At 36.0% G+C, this 15,782-nt stretch overlaps 1 protein-coding gene across 1 annotated transcript in view; it reads left to right on the plus strand.

The window, feature by feature from the left end:
- The window catches only part of UNC80 (unc-80 subunit of NALCN channel complex), a 211,302-nt gene that overhangs the window by 61,745 nt on the left and 133,775 nt on the right, over nucleotides 1-15,782 (plus strand). Inside the window, exons 19-22 of the mRNA XM_087857241.1 lie at nucleotides 2,247-2,455; nucleotides 3,625-3,731; nucleotides 5,293-5,389; nucleotides 11,939-12,111. Of these exons, the coding sequence (XP_087713367.1) occupies nucleotides 2,247-2,455; nucleotides 3,625-3,731; nucleotides 5,293-5,389; nucleotides 11,939-12,111 (586 nt within the window). The remainder of the gene's footprint in view (nucleotides 1-2,246; nucleotides 2,456-3,624; nucleotides 3,732-5,292; nucleotides 5,390-11,938; nucleotides 12,112-15,782) is intronic.

Consider the following 15,782-nt stretch of genomic DNA (forward strand, 5'->3'; position numbering starts at 1 on the left):
TTAAAAATAAAACTATCTACATAGATGATTTCATTTTCTAGGTTGAAAAATATTCTCTTTCTTCAGTGTTCTATAAACACTGCCTAATATCCCAGCATTTAGTACAGGTCTGTTCTTTCCCCTTGAATGAAGATACATGTTTTAATACGTATATATGCTTCTACATAAAAATTTCCATTTGGAGGGATGTCACGGAATGTTAAATATAGCACTTTTCCCTGATCTGAGTGGGCCCAGGAGATGAGCATGCCAAATATCCTGGTTAGCACTGGAGGAAGGGAGGTGGGCGATCCTGGCTCCTCCTTTATCCGCTCTTTCTCCCTCCCTTCTCTCCCCTACTGACCCTTCTCTTCTTCTTCCTCCTTAAATAAAAGTCACACTAGCTAAATTTAATAGCAGTTTTATATGCCCATTTCTCTGAAACTCATTATTGATACACACCCGTTGGACAAAGCTGACGTAGCATCTTACTGAGATATTGTCCCGCTCGGACCATGTGGTCATATCGCTGTTGTGGCCCATGTTCCCCAAAGGTAAGAAATGTTTCATACGCGGTGATCGTTTGGTAAAAAAATAAAACAAACTGAAAAGTCCAATTCTGAAACACTGATTAAAACTCACAAATTCATACCATATATGATAAACAGGATGTCCTGGTTTGAAATAAGAATAAAATATATTTAGTATTCTAATGAGGTTTTGAGAGATAAAATCTGAACCTCCATATAAATATCTCCAGAAAAGGATTGCTTTACACAGTACTGTTGAATTTGGGGTAAATTCTAGATTCAATCCCAAAGCTTGTAGACAAATCATTACCTAAAATTTCATAAACAAATTTCATCACCTATTACTGAGTATTTTCTGTGACCTTTCTTTCCAAATTTCTAAAGTAATATATGTTGCTGAAGTTGACAAATGTGGCAAAACAGAAAAGCAAAGAAAAATTGTTTTAAAATTGAAATACCATCAACTGGAGGTAACCACTGTAAATTTTCGGTGTGCTGGGTACATTTTCGAGGATGTGTGCACACGAGCTCACAGACACATGCTCACATGTGTACTTTGTTTATTTAACATGGTGTTGTCCTATTTCACCCATTGATTAACTGCCTTCTGACTTTGCAATATATCTTCAACATTTCCCATATCAATCGTCTTCTAAAATAGGATTTTAATGACTACAGAATATGCCGTCAGATAGAAGTTCTATAATTTGACTGTTTCTCTAGAGTTTAAAATTAGATTGCTTCCAGCTTTTCAGTGTTGACCCATAATATCTCAGCGAGCATTTGATCATCTTGTATCTACATGTTAGTATGTTTTCCCGTCATTTCCTTGGGATAACTTCCTGGAAATTGGATTTCTCTGTCATGGCCGTAGATACTGGTTTTGCATAACACATTACTAAGTTACCTTCCAGAGAGGTTGAATCTTTCTATCTCATCACTGGCAGGATGATGGTACCCCATTGCTTCCTTTTTTCCCCTCTTAATCTTTACCAATTTAACGAGTGAAAATAGGGATCTCATTTCAACTGACCTTTCCCCTCCCCCCAATTCCTAGTGAGATTAACCTGTGCATATTATGGCCACTTGTCTTTTTCCTCTTATGATATTTTCTAGTCAAAAACCCCTTTGGATGTGTTCCCATTTGGCTTACTGAGTTGGACTAATTTTTTTACTTTTAAAACCTTGCTTAAGCTTCTTTGCCCTGAGAAAGCTAAACAATCAGGCACGATGAAAATAATTTAGTAAACAGTTGCGGGATGATGCACCCCCTGAGTATGGTTGCATTTGACTTATTCATTTATCGTTTGTGGGTTTATTTAGTGCTGAGAATTATACCACGCTGGGGTGGGGGTGGAGGGTGAGACACAGCACTGCACAAGCCTCAGGGAACTTCCAAGAAAAAAGTGAAATATTTAGACATCATAAGTGCTTCTGCTATTATGACTCACACCTGCACATGGATACCTGTGATAATATTTGGTCTTTTTACTAAAATTCCAAAAAAAAATGATTACCTCTGTTTGACAGCTGAGACATGACTATTTTCAGGAAGACCTCGGAGTCAACCTTGGTCTCACTCCTTCCACTCCCGCTCTGACTCATCCTAAATCCCAGCCCATCAAAGATCACCCTGCATGAATTGCATAAATGTCATTGGCAGGAAGTTGAAAGAAATTTAAGAGAATTTCACATTGTGTTGTCAGACGTTTAACTCTACCCTCTTCTTGCTTTCAGCGATGAACAAATGCAAGCGGGCAACCTGGGGCGGAAGGATTTCTGGCGCAAGATGTTCAAATCCCAGAGTGCAGCAAGCGACACCAGCAGCCAGTCTGAGCAGGATACTTCAGAATGCACCACTGCCCATTCAGGGACCACGTCTGACCGTCGCACCCGCTCACGGTCCCGCAGAATTTCCCTCCGGAAGAAACTTAAACTCCCCATAGGTAAAAGTATGTCTGTATTTATTTATGGATTCTCTTATTCCCTGCCATGCCCTCATCAACTCATAACCAAAACAAAGGGATGCATGGTAGGGTAGAGAAAGGGAAAGTCTTCAAGTCACAAGGCTTAAGCTCATTCATTCATTCATTCATTCGTTCATTCATCCTTGTTCAGCAGGTATTTCTCAAACCTCTACTATGTGCATTTATCATGTGCAAAAACTATGATGCTAGGCATCAGGGATTAAATGATGAGCAGAATTACACAGCGCTCAACTTTGCTTTAACTTAAAGTCTACTTGGGGTGACGATCACTAAAGCAGATAATCCTACAACTAAGTGTGGTTGAGAACTGTGAATTTTATGAAGGAAATATATGTTGTGCCATGAAAGCATGCAATGAGGTCTGACCTAAACAAGGAGGAGGAGGCAGAGATCAGAGAAGGCTTTCTGGAGGAAGTGACATTTAGATCTTTGGGGTACTTAGGGGAATGAAGAAGGAGAGTGCTCTAAGTGGTAGCAATAAAATCTGTAGAAGTATTAGGAGGGAGGGAAGTGGAAGAACTGAGGAGAAGAGTGTCTGCGTCACTATGACAGAGCAATGGGGACTAGAGCATGTGGACCTTGCAGGTAAGGTTGGCTCTTCATCCTACAGCCCTACATAGCCCAGGTGGGATGTTGAGCAAGGGAATGATACAAGCAGGTTAGCTTTTTCTAAAAGATCACTGCATGGACAACATACTGGACGGAGCACAAGTGGTTAAGGGGGACTAGATAGGAAGCTATCTAGTAGTCCAGGTGTAAGTAATGGAAGCTTGGACAGGGTGGTGACCATGTAGAGCGAAGTGGACAGATTCGAGAAATACTTAGGAGGTAAAATCAACAGGACTTATTGGAAGATGTGAAAAATGTCAAGGAGAATTGGATGGATTGTGGCTTTATTCACCGAAGAGGCCCAAATTCTTTTTGTCCTGGTCTGATTCAGTCTTGTCATTTTATAATCCAACACTGAATATTCAAAGCATGTACATTTTGCAAGCCATTTGTTTTCACTTCAATTTACATTAAGCCATGTAACTTTCATTGCTTGTTGAGCACATGCTGACATTTCTACTTAATTCATTTGGGAGAAAATTCTAGACTGGTCTAACTTTTCAAAAATTATTAAATAGGAAACTGGCTGAAGCGGTCCTCCCTCTCGGGCCTAGCAGATGGTGTGGAGGACCTTCTGGACATCAGCTCTGTGGACCGCCTGTCCTTCATCAGGCAAAGCTCCAAGGTAAACAGGACATCGCTTATGTAAGAGAATGTTGGAGTTGCTGACAAAAAAAAATGTCAGGACCAAGAAATGCTAAACACCTGGAGGGACCAACCAAATAAGAAAGAGTTGAAGAAACTGTCTTCAAATTGAGCAAAGTTTAGAAACTTAAATGAGCAATGAAAGCTAAGTTATCTAAGTAGTAGGCCATTATGGAAAAGAAGAAAAGAGTAACTAAAAATTTATATAAAATTGTAATGCAGATCTAAAAATGTACATAGGTATTATTTCCCAGCTATTTTAATGTTTTAACTTTATTATTATTTTTAATTCCAGTATAATTAATGGACAGTGTTATATTGGTTTCAGGTATACAATATAGTCATTCAGCAATTCTGTACAGTACTCAGTGCTCATCATGATAAGTGTACTCTTAATCCCCATCACCCACATCCCGTCATCCCTCTAGTAACCACCAGTTTGTTCTCTATACTTAAAAGTCTGTTAATTTGTCTCTTTTTTTGTTGTTTGTTTTGTTTTTTAAATTCCACATGAGTGCTCCTACACAAGGATGCAGTAATTTTCTAATGATGCTCTTTATGTATTAAAACACACACACACACACTTCATCTTCTTTCTACTACTTTTGTGACCACCTGAACCATTCTTCCTATTGAAAAGGATAAAGAAATTCAGGATGACTTTTTCCCATTAAGTGCTTCTTCATAATATTGTTAAGCGTCGTAGCAGCATCCTATTTGGAAAAGGTAATGATTCTCAGTGAAATCCATTTCCTGTAAGAGCCTTCCCTGGGCATGATCCATGTCCTGGTCACTATAATTTCCAGCGTATGCTAAGACTTCCATTTCTTTATATCTAAATCATTTGCTTATCTCTTTCTGCTTTGAATCTCACTAAAACCAGTGTTCTTCTATCTGTTTTAATAGTAATATTTTGAAATTATAAAAGAATTTGTCAACCTTACAAGACTTAGAAAATATAATTCCTCCTTCACATCCTTTTTGCTAAAAAATGGGCCAAATATTGAGAGTATGTGAGGCCCATAGCTTCCTTGCTTGCTGGAAATTTTAAGTACTCTTGGCCTAAGGGCAAGATCAAGAACACATTTAAATTCTTAGGAAAAAAAACCCAAACATGTTATTTCACTTTAATTATAGGCTATTTATGAATTAATTTATAATGTTTTTTTTCATAAAGATTTGAAATCTTCTATTTGTCTTTCAGTTTGGTCTCATTCTCAACTGCGGTGCTATTTGTAAAGGATGAATATGGCTTGCTGTTCATGAATTTAAGTTTGGATTTTATCGGAATTAAATCTAAGAACATCTCATTTAGTCACTGAATTACTTTCTTGGTGCCTGATTATTATTTTCAAACTATGACTAGATTCTCTTTCAAATTAATTATAAGTCATGTCTTTTTTGGTACATAGGAATAAACCATACTGATTGACTGACCAGATGTGGAAGTCGGAAGAACTGAAATAATCTTTATATTCTAAATAACTTATTTTTCAAGGCAAGGGTTAGTATAAACACAAAGAATTGCCTTTTTTCCTCAGGTCAAATTTACCAGTGCAGTGAAACTTTCCGAAGGTGGGCCGGGGAGTGGAATGGAAAACGGAAGAGATGAAGAGGAGAATTTCTTCAAGCGTCTTGGTAAATGTCATGCAGCCTAAGAATTACATCCAATTTTCATCACGCAGAACAAAAATTTTGTTGGATAAAATGGTCCATTTTCTATTTCCATTGATTACCTATTCATTTCATTCTCGTATGTATGTTGCACTACTATATACAGCTTCTCAATTTTTATCAGTTTGGTTCAACAGACATTTATGGAAGCCCTATTGCGTTCCTCGTTCCATAGTGGACATTAGGTTTACAAAGAAGAGTAAGAGCCTCTTCTTCAGCTCTCTGTCCTTCATTATAATCTAAGAGCTTTAAAGAACCTTCAGATTTCCATCCATCTATCTACTTTGGAATCCTGCACATTATATCCCTGAGAGGTGGCCAGCCACCCTCTGAACACTTCCACCGAAGGGGAGTCTATTACTTCCCAAAGCAACCTGTTCCAGAACTAGACAGTTTTAATGTTAGAAGGTCTTTCCTTATATCCTGAAAACATATTCGTCATAAATTTGATTCACTGGTCCCAGTTATGACATCTAAGGCTACACACACACACACACACACACACACACACACACACACACAATATGCTAGTTTTGCCTTTCATCTATCTCACAGTCTCTCTTTTGATCTCACTTCTGCTGGTTAAACATGACTGATTCCTATTTTTCTCCTTACATGGAAGAGTTTCTAAACGCATCACCATCCTGATCCCAGTCTACTATGCATTCTAATTAGATGATATACTTTACGCAATGTGGAGCTTCAGATGGAATGCAGTACATCATATTTGACTTTAATCCATGTAATAAACAGTGTAACTATTAAGCTCCAGGGAAATAGCAAGTGTATGAGCACAATTTAAGGTCACATTATCAAGTTTTACATTCCATGGTTGGCTTGTACTGAATTTGGATTAATTTTTGCTAGCTCACTCCACATGAATGAATATCACGCTATGTTTTGGTATGGCTATTATTAATTCTTCATCTTAAAATAAGTAAAATTTATTGTTTCATTAACTTGGGATGTGGTTAAGTCACATTCCTAGGAAAGAAATTAAGAGACAGAGCCCAGACCAAGTTGAATTTGGAATCTTTTCTTTTTTGCAATTGTGCTGTAAGGATTCATCTGCAGACACATACACATTTCCCTGTTTTCATCCAAACTGTTGATATCATTACTGACCAGGACAAATACAAAGATATAACTCCTATGGCACTTCTAGTTGACTTTTATTAATTAACAATTTGTGGGTATGATTTTTCAGCCAACCATATACTTAATGTATTAGCAATTAGCAAACACTTTCTCATTTCACTGTAGAAATATCAGATTTTACCAAAAAATATCTCACGTCCTTGTAACTCTGTCTAAAGGAAATATGCAGCTTAGTTCGACACAGTGTGTTCTTCATAAAACCACAGTGATTCCTATGATTACTTCTGGTTTTTAAAACAGTTCCTGTTTATCTAATCTCTTACAGAATTTGGCTAGGGCATACATCAAACTTCTTAGTCTGTAGTTTCAAGAATCTTCCTAACAACTAGGACCTTTGTCATTTTCAGTCTTTATGGGGTCTTTTCACTCCTCATGATATTTCAGAGAAGATACACCTAGCATTCAGAACCATTAGTATCATAAATATATTTTTGTGGTGTTTTTGTTTTTGGGGTTTTTTGTTTGTTTGTTTTGGGGGGGGTTGAGAATGAAGTATGGAGTTTAAGAGTGTTCCCCAGGTATGTGCCCTGTTAGCTGAATGTCATTTGACTAGTACTGTGATTACCTCTGTAAGTTCTTTCTGTGCACTGGAGTGTAATTTCAAGGAACTGAGAATTAACTCAGGGTAGGGGCTCTCACATTTGGTGCCTCCTTAATGAAGCTTTTCTGTACTTACACATTTGCAGATTTTTCTCATTGGTGGAGGGGATGAAAACAAGTCACTTACCTTCCTTTTGATTCCCTTACACTCCCTTCTTCAAGGAATAGGCCAATATTTTTAGTCTAGCTCCAAACATGTTATCACTAGCCTTCTCGTAAACCCTTTGTATTCTAGATTTTTTTTTTTACCACTACTCTTGCAGATTTCAGCCATTGTTTTACATATTCTTTATATTTCATTCACAAATAAGAAAGACTTGATATGGAACATTCAGAGAGTCTGACTCTGGGATCAGTTTGTGTCAGCATAACCTGAAAAAATAGTCTCTTTTTATGTATCCAGAAGACAGAACTATAAAATCTAACACTGGTATCTAGAATTTCATGTGCTTTTGACTGACAAGAGAAGATAGCTTGCATATCGCCATCATTCTTTGTCAATGTTCTCTGGTTTATTAAAAATTTTTAAAGGTATTTGTGAGATAGTTCCTTTGGAATCTCTTGCAATAGCTAGCTATCCTCAGCTATTCTAAAAAACTAAAAAAAACTATTATCTAGGTACATTGTAATTTACAACTACTGCCCTTGGCCATGTGAACATCTTTATCTCTGGGCCTGCTTTTGCCTTTTCTCCCTCTTTCTCTCTCTCCCTCTCTCTCTCCCCCCTCCCTCTCCTCCTCTCCAATCTATATGTATAAATGATTCCTGTGTATCCATTATAGATGTATTGTTCTTTTCTTTCTCAATTATTTTAATTTATTATATATTGTCTCTGTTTCTTTAAAGTTGTTAAAACAAACATCAAGCATTCTTACCTTTAATTTAAATGTAGTACTCAAACTTCACCGGGTTAAGATCAAACACAATGGCCACTAGAATTTCTTTAAAATCTAAAAAATTATTCAACAAATGAAAAATATATCTGCTGGACATTTAACAGAACTGAAAGTGATTCATAATCAGCTATCTTTTCCTTCTGTGTTTTTATATTCACTAAGAATATTTCATTTTAAAAATCATGTTATCTTTGAGGGAAGATATTTTATTAAGCCAATTTTTTTATTGATCAATAAAATCTACCGATTATTTTCTATGTGCTCAGTTCTGCCATAAATTCCATGAGAAATTCTGTTTAAAGAAATACTATATTTTGAAATACCCCTTTTTAAATTTAACAGATTATAAAAACTGTATTCTACATAAATTTATAAATGATACCCCAAGAAATTTAATTTAAAAACAGCAAATGAAATGTGACTAAAAAATTGATCCTTATGTCCAAGGAAGCCAAGAGGCATCCTTATATCCTAGTAAGTGTATATAAAAGATGGATAGGAGGAGCATTTTACAGCCAAATTACTTTTCACCATTTCTTTTAGTAGTACAATATGGAATGCCAACTGGGAACAATTTTACAATCAGTTTGTAACATGTACAATGTTGATCTATTTCTTACGGAAGTTTTTCTGACCTAATCTCTCCCTTCAGCAGTATACAAAACTCCGACTTCTTCAACATAAGCAATTAGGTATTCTGGGGATGCAGTGTGGCATAGTGGTAAGAAGTCAGGCTGTGGTCATCAGGTCTGGATTTGAATCCTGACTTCATAACTTTCTATTGCACGAACTTAAACTGGGCTAATTAAACTGTCCCCTCTTTCTGTATCTCTCTATGTTCTTACTGCTGTATTCTTATTTACTTTTTTAAAAAATCATCTTTAAAGATTTCTCTTATAAAGCTGTTGCAAAACACTAATTATAAAATGTTTCATACAATATTAAGTGCTCAACATACTAAGTGTTCAAAAATGGAAACAGATACATGGTTATCTATTAATGTTATATAGATACAATGGATATTTTCCATAATAAATAGCTTTTACTTACAAGCACTATTCTTAGGCCTGAGATCATAGGATTCTACTGATCTTCACACCTGTAATAAATATCCATCATTCTGTGAAGCAAAGAATATAGGTTCTTTCTGACAAAGATTGTTTTGATCATTTCTCTTTTAATTATTTTATGTAGATTCCTTAGCCGTTTTGTTTCTGCAGTTCTTTTGATCAAAAGGGCATTTCTGGTAATATGAAATAGGCCTCTTTTAGAATTCATTATCTTGTCAAATAAATATTAAGAAAATGATGAAAAGCTTATTTTTAATGTCAATAAGATCATGGCAATTGTCCTTAAATTGATTCAGCAAGAATAAGTTTATTGGGGTGCCTGGGTGGCTTAGTCAGTTAAGCCTCTGCCTTCAGCTCAAGTCATGATCTCAGGGTCCTGGGATTGAGCCCCACATGGGTCTCCCTGCTCATTGGGGAATCTGTTTTTCCCTCTGCCTTCTCCCCCCCCAACTCAGGCTTGCTCTCCCCCTCACAAATAAATAAAATATTTTTTAAAAAAAGAATAAATTTTTTGATCATATACTCTGTCTTATATATTAGTTCTATCACAAATTTGAGGCAGTTATCACCTAATGTATTGTAAATCTTAATTATTTTAACACATAATAAAACAACTGGATTCATTAAAAAGAAAAATATTTGGGGTCTATCTTAAATTCAAAGTTTAAGGGTCTACTAAGGTTATAATTTCTTCTAACAGATGAGATTGCCTCTGATACGTGTAACCTAAAGGGCTATATATAAATGATTAATAAAGTGACATATAAGTAGGAGAAATCACAGGAAGTTACTGGTTCTAGGAGTTTTGATAATGCCCAGTGAATAAACAGAGTAGCATTTTAAAAGGCAGCTATCTAGAAATAGGGCTGTCTAGGAAGTGTTTGTTCCTAATCTGTAGTTTTTAGCTATATGCCCTATTGTGTCATTTGAGATTGTCTTCCAAATTTTTTCCACCATTACATTCTTTATGTGCTACTTCCTTTTGCAATTGATACAAAATATGCCACACTAATTGGAAAAAAAAATACTGAAGGTGTTGAATATGGAATTTTAAATATGGAACATTTGCATCTGAAAAGGAAATATGCCCATAAGGAATGAAATATGGAAACTTTTGATTTTTTTTTAAAGATTTTATTTATTTGAGCGTGAGTGAGCAAGAGAGAGAAGGTGCATGGGGAGGGGCAGAGGGAGAAGGAGAAGCAGACTCCCCACTGAATGGGGAGCCCAACGTGGGGCTTGATCCTGGGACTCTGGGATCATAACCTGAGCTAAAGGCAGACACTTAAACCTACTGAGCCACCCAGGCACCCCAATGACATTTTAATTATATTATGAGGCATTTTTTGTACTTATGAAAATTTTCAAACATAGACAAAAAGTAAAAAGAATGGTCTAATGGGTCCTGAATATCTATCACCCATTTGCAATAATGATCAAAATTTTCATAATTGTTTCACCTATCTTTTATGCTTTTTAAATGTTTTTTAAAACAAGTCCCAGACATATGTGCATGTGCCTTTGTGCTGAGGCAGCAGGTAGGAAAAGTAGGGCAATGGGTGGAAGGGATCAGAGTATTCATAACAGAAGAGATGCGAAAGTCATTTCTGGAAATCAGATCTGTGACTTCTCAATGAGAACCAGAAGTTGGTAACCATAAATGAATGGTGTGAGCAGAGATTAAAGCAAGATCTAAGTCAGTGATTCTTATCATAGGGGTATATTCTTAGGTGTCAGAGATACAGTTCAGAATCACGAGAAGGGGCTTGGGTGGGGTTTTAAAAACAATATTTAACATAATACCCTCCAATAAGAAAAAACGTTTTAAATATATATTAGAAGCTATAGAAAAGTCAGGAGATACTTAGGTTTTTAAAAATGTACCTAGGGATAAAAATTATGAAAAACAATACTTTGTATCATTTTTTTCTTAATGTGTGTTTCTTAGACTTTCTGCATCAATAAATCATATGGAGTGTTTGTTAAAACATCCATAGCCCTCAGACATGGAATCAAAATCTCTAGTGATGAGACCTGATATTCTGTGTTTAATAAGCTCCAGACTGATTCTTATTCATAGGCAGCTTAACTATGGAAAAATAAGGGTGGGGAAGAATCAGTGGTTCCCAAATCTCTGACCACATTGCTAGGTCAGGCTGGCTGCATCATTGTTTTCTGGGAGGCTTACAAAGCACAAATTCCTATACTCTACTTCTAAAAATTCTGATTCTGAAAGTCTGGATGAAATTCAGGAACATCCTAGGTAATTCTGATGTATAGCCAGGTTTGGAAATCCTGGAATTAAATGACCAAACTCTAAGATTCTTTAGAACTCCAATAGTCAGTGATTCTTTGTATAGTAACTGAGATATCAAGTTACTGGTCTTGATATCAATTTATGTAACAGATATGAAATTGCACAATGATTCCAGCTTTGATAAAAATAGAAGCTAGTTGTTGATTACAGGAAGAATCATTTCAAATATACTAAGAGCTCCTGCCAGTATTAGAGAGGAGACCTGGTAGCAAAATGGTCAGATCCTATATTTAAGTATTTATATAAAATTCTGCATTTGCATATGTCATGAGTCACCAGATTCCTAAAAGTCATGGTGTGTGTAAATCAGGCATTAGGATTAGGATGGAAAGGAAGGAGGTGGAGTCAGGGAGAACGTTTTCAGGCAAACACTACAGAAAACATGTTGTTATAACTTTGAAGCTCTTTTTCAGTCTGTGATCTATTATACTCTGTTTCTTTCATTCCTCCACCATGGGGAAAAAACCTACAGGTTGCCACAGTTTTGATGACCATCTGTCTTCCAACCAAGATGGTGGAAAAAGCAAAAATGTGGTGAATCTTGGAGCAATCCGACAAGGCATGAAGCGCTTTCAATTTCTATTAAACTGCTGTGAGCCAGGGACAATTCCTGATGCATCCATCCTTGCAGCTGCATTGGATCTTGTAAGTTGTTGGAAGAATTTGCCCACTCTGTCTCCCATTATAACTAATACTGCTAATGGAGGAAAGCATGAATCCCCAATCTTAAAACCCTATCTGTGGAGTTTTGTTTTGTTTTTTTTTTTTTTTTAATTCATGCTTTATAGTTTTCAAAGTACAGGTCTTTCACCTCCTTGGTTAAATTTATTCCTAGGTATTTTATTATTTGTGTTGCAATTATAAATGGGATTTTTTTAAAGTTTCTCTTTCTGGTACTTCATTATTAGTGCATTTTCAATCTACAATGCAACAGATTTCTGTATATTAATTTTGTATCCTGTGACTTTACTGAATTTGTTTCTCAGTTCTAGTAGATTTTTGGTGGAGTCTTCAAGGTTTTCTGTATATAGTACCAGGTCATTTGCAAATAGTTAAAGTTTTACTTCTTTCTTACCAATTTGGATGCCTTCTATTTCTTTTTCTTGTCTGATTGCTATGGCTAGGACTTCTAATACTATGATGAATAAAAGTGATGACAGTGGACATCTTTGTCTTGTTCCTAATCTTAGAGGAAAAGCTCTCTGTTTTTCACCATTGAATATGTTAGATGTGAGTTTTTCATATATGGACTTTATCATGTTGAGGAATGTTCCTTCTAAATCTACTTTGTTGAGAGGTTTGTTGTTTTTTTTTTTATCATGAATGGATGTTGTACTTCATCAAATGCCTTTTCTGCATCTATTGAGATGATTATAGGTTTTTGTGGGGTTATTTTTTTTTATTTTTCTAAGCATTAATGTTAAAAGCAGGAAGAAAGTTGGTGAGGTGAAGGAAGAAAAGGGAAAAAATTAATAAATATGCACTGGGAAGAGGACTGTGTAGCGTCATGATTAAAAGGATGTGAGGGCTCTGGAATCAGACTACCTGGGTTAAAATTACTCTGACATTTACTAGCTGAACCTCTATAAAATGAAAGTAGGAGTAATAATAGTAATTCTCTAGCTAAGCATAAGGATTAAATGACACATTAAACAGAAAAGCCCTCATCAAAGTGCCAGAAATGAGGTAGCTGCTCAATAAAGTAGGCCATTATTATTGTCCTGTTATTGTTAATTTTATGTTTGTCATGTATTAGTACTTAAACATCCCTGAGTCTTGGTTTAATTATCAGTTGAAGGAAAGATATAAAGGAAGGATCAATTAAGGTTAGTTGTGCAGAAGTGCTGTGAACATCATATGATATTATACACATGTAAGGGATTAAAGAATATAAAGTGGATGATCTTGTTTATTTTTTTAAAGATTTTATTTATTAATATGAGAGAGAGAGAGAGAGCACAACAGGGGGAGCAGCAGAGGGAGAGGGAGAAGCAGGCTTCCTGCTGAGCAGGGAGCCTGATGCCTGGCTCCGTCCCAGGACCCTGACATCATGACCTGAGCCAAAGGCAGACACTTAACTGACTGAGCCACCCAGGCGTCCCAAAGTAGATCTAGTTTAGAAAGGGTTTCTGTCAGGTAAACCAGGTCCAGATGTGAGTTTTGAACTCAGTGTCTCAGTTTCCTTTATTTACCTCTGGTTTTATAAACTCTTCCTACACTGTATAAATACTGAGTACAAAATACCAGGTAAAACATCAAGAATAAAAGTCTTTTATTTTCTCTTTTAAAAAATAAAAACTAAAATAGACCCTTTTTTTTTTTTACAACAAAAAAACCTTAAGCTTGAATATAAATGATCCCTTTTCCAGATTTTATGGCACCTAAATAAATGACCATTGACCACACGTATTTTACCTTGCAAAATCAGCCAAACCTGATAATGTAATTTATAACATTTTTCTGTGACATTTGCAGTTTTTGCTCTCAGTATAGTGACCAGCAAGTTATGTGGCTTCACTTAAGCCTGAAATAGAAATACCACTGTAATCACCCAAAATAATGACTTGCTGTATAAGATTTTTCCATCAGGGGGCACCTGGGTGGCTCAGTTGTTTAAGGTCTGCATTCAGCTCAGGTCATGATCACAAGGATCCTGAGACTGAGCCTGCTACTCATTCTCCCTCTGCCCCTTCCCCTGCTTGTGATCTCTTTGGCTCTGCTCTCTGAAATAAATAAATAAAATCCTTAATAATAAAAAAAAGATTTTTCAGTCAGTTTCCCATTCCCAGATATTGGCCTTTTTGAACATTAGTAAATTCCAAAATGTTCAGTGTGTACTGATATATGCTATAGTGACTATAGAATGTGAGGAATCATGAGACCCCAGGAGAGCTGAGGTTGGTGGCAATTAGTCAAAGAACAAGATGCCTGTCTAAAGCAAGAGAGATTGGCAAGGCAAGGAGCCAATTCCTTGTTTTTTAAGTGGGAGAATGGCAACTAGCCTGTCCCTCTTTTGAGTTATGCAGTGATTCTTTTTAATCACTCTTGACCTATTCCAAAAGAATCAGATTAAAATAAGTAAATAAATGTTACAAATTCATAAGAAAAGAACAAACAGTTGAACAAATTAAATAATGGGTAAGTACATGAACAACCAGTTCATCAAAAATACTAATACCCAATAAAGTATGCCCCATCTTATTTGCACTTAAGAAATGCTCATTAACATGTCCCTAAATTCCTACATTATAACTATCAAATTTGTGATGATTAGAACGTGTTGACAATGTATAACATATCAGACACCACGCCGTGGCGGTGGTTAATGGTGGAAGCAGCAGGATTTGATTAGAGAATAGAAGGAAGTGAGAATAACCGGGTAATAGTGGGAGGGCAGTAATGCTGAGTAGAACGCTCCTAGGCCCCTCCCTGCATAGTAAGTAATTTTAGACTGGATGTAGTCACAGAGGAGGGGCAGTTCTCTACCTAGTCATTATACCAAATGGCTGGGTGATAGAATTTTAAAAACCCAGAGTCAGTGTAGCTTAAAAGGTACTCATCATATGATAATTAATTACTTAATTAACTCAACCAATATCTATTGAGAGTTTCCCATATGCTGTGCATGGTGCCAGCTATGAACAGGTACAACAAAACTCTAAACAAAACTGTTTTGAACCTTTCCTTAATAAACATTAGGTTTGCATAGTGATCTGTTTCACAGACTTCTTAGTGTACAGCATTCTAAGGTGAATAAATGAATGATTAACATTTATTGTGTACCTATTGTTTTTCAAGGAAAAACAACTGAAGCTCAGAAAGACCAACTAATAGGTCAGGGCTACCCTGCCAGCCAAGGATAGAGCCAGATTAGACCTCCTCTGTCTTCAAAGACCCTATATTTAGTCTTCCACCATATTGACTGCCTCATTAAAAAATAATGTGAAATCCCTAAAATATGCAAAAATAATAAATTCTGTATTTTATATATGGTAATTTAAATGTAAGTAAGAAAGTGAAAATGACAGAAGTTAGTTGAACAGTTACTAAATTCACAGTAAAATTGTACATTAGCACTTTATCGGTGGTTTAAACTGTAATGTTCCAGAGATATTGTCATGTCCACTTTTGTCTCAGATCCTCATAGCTATTTTGGAAGATTTTAAGACAAAGGGAGGTATCAGATTTTCAAGAAACTGCCTCACAAGATTAAGGAAAATGTTAATAACAATTCATATTACTTCAACTTGTTGAAAAATTGATAGAAAGATATAGGCACAGATGGCCATACACATTGGAGAGTAATGGCATGATAA

The sequence above is a fragment of the Ursus americanus genome, chromosome 1 (genome assembly GCF_024610735.1).
Source record: "Ursus americanus isolate L20-20 chromosome 1, mUrsAme1.1.p, whole genome shotgun sequence".
In the NCBI taxonomy this organism is placed as follows: domain Eukaryota; kingdom Metazoa; phylum Chordata; class Mammalia; order Carnivora; family Ursidae; genus Ursus; species Ursus americanus.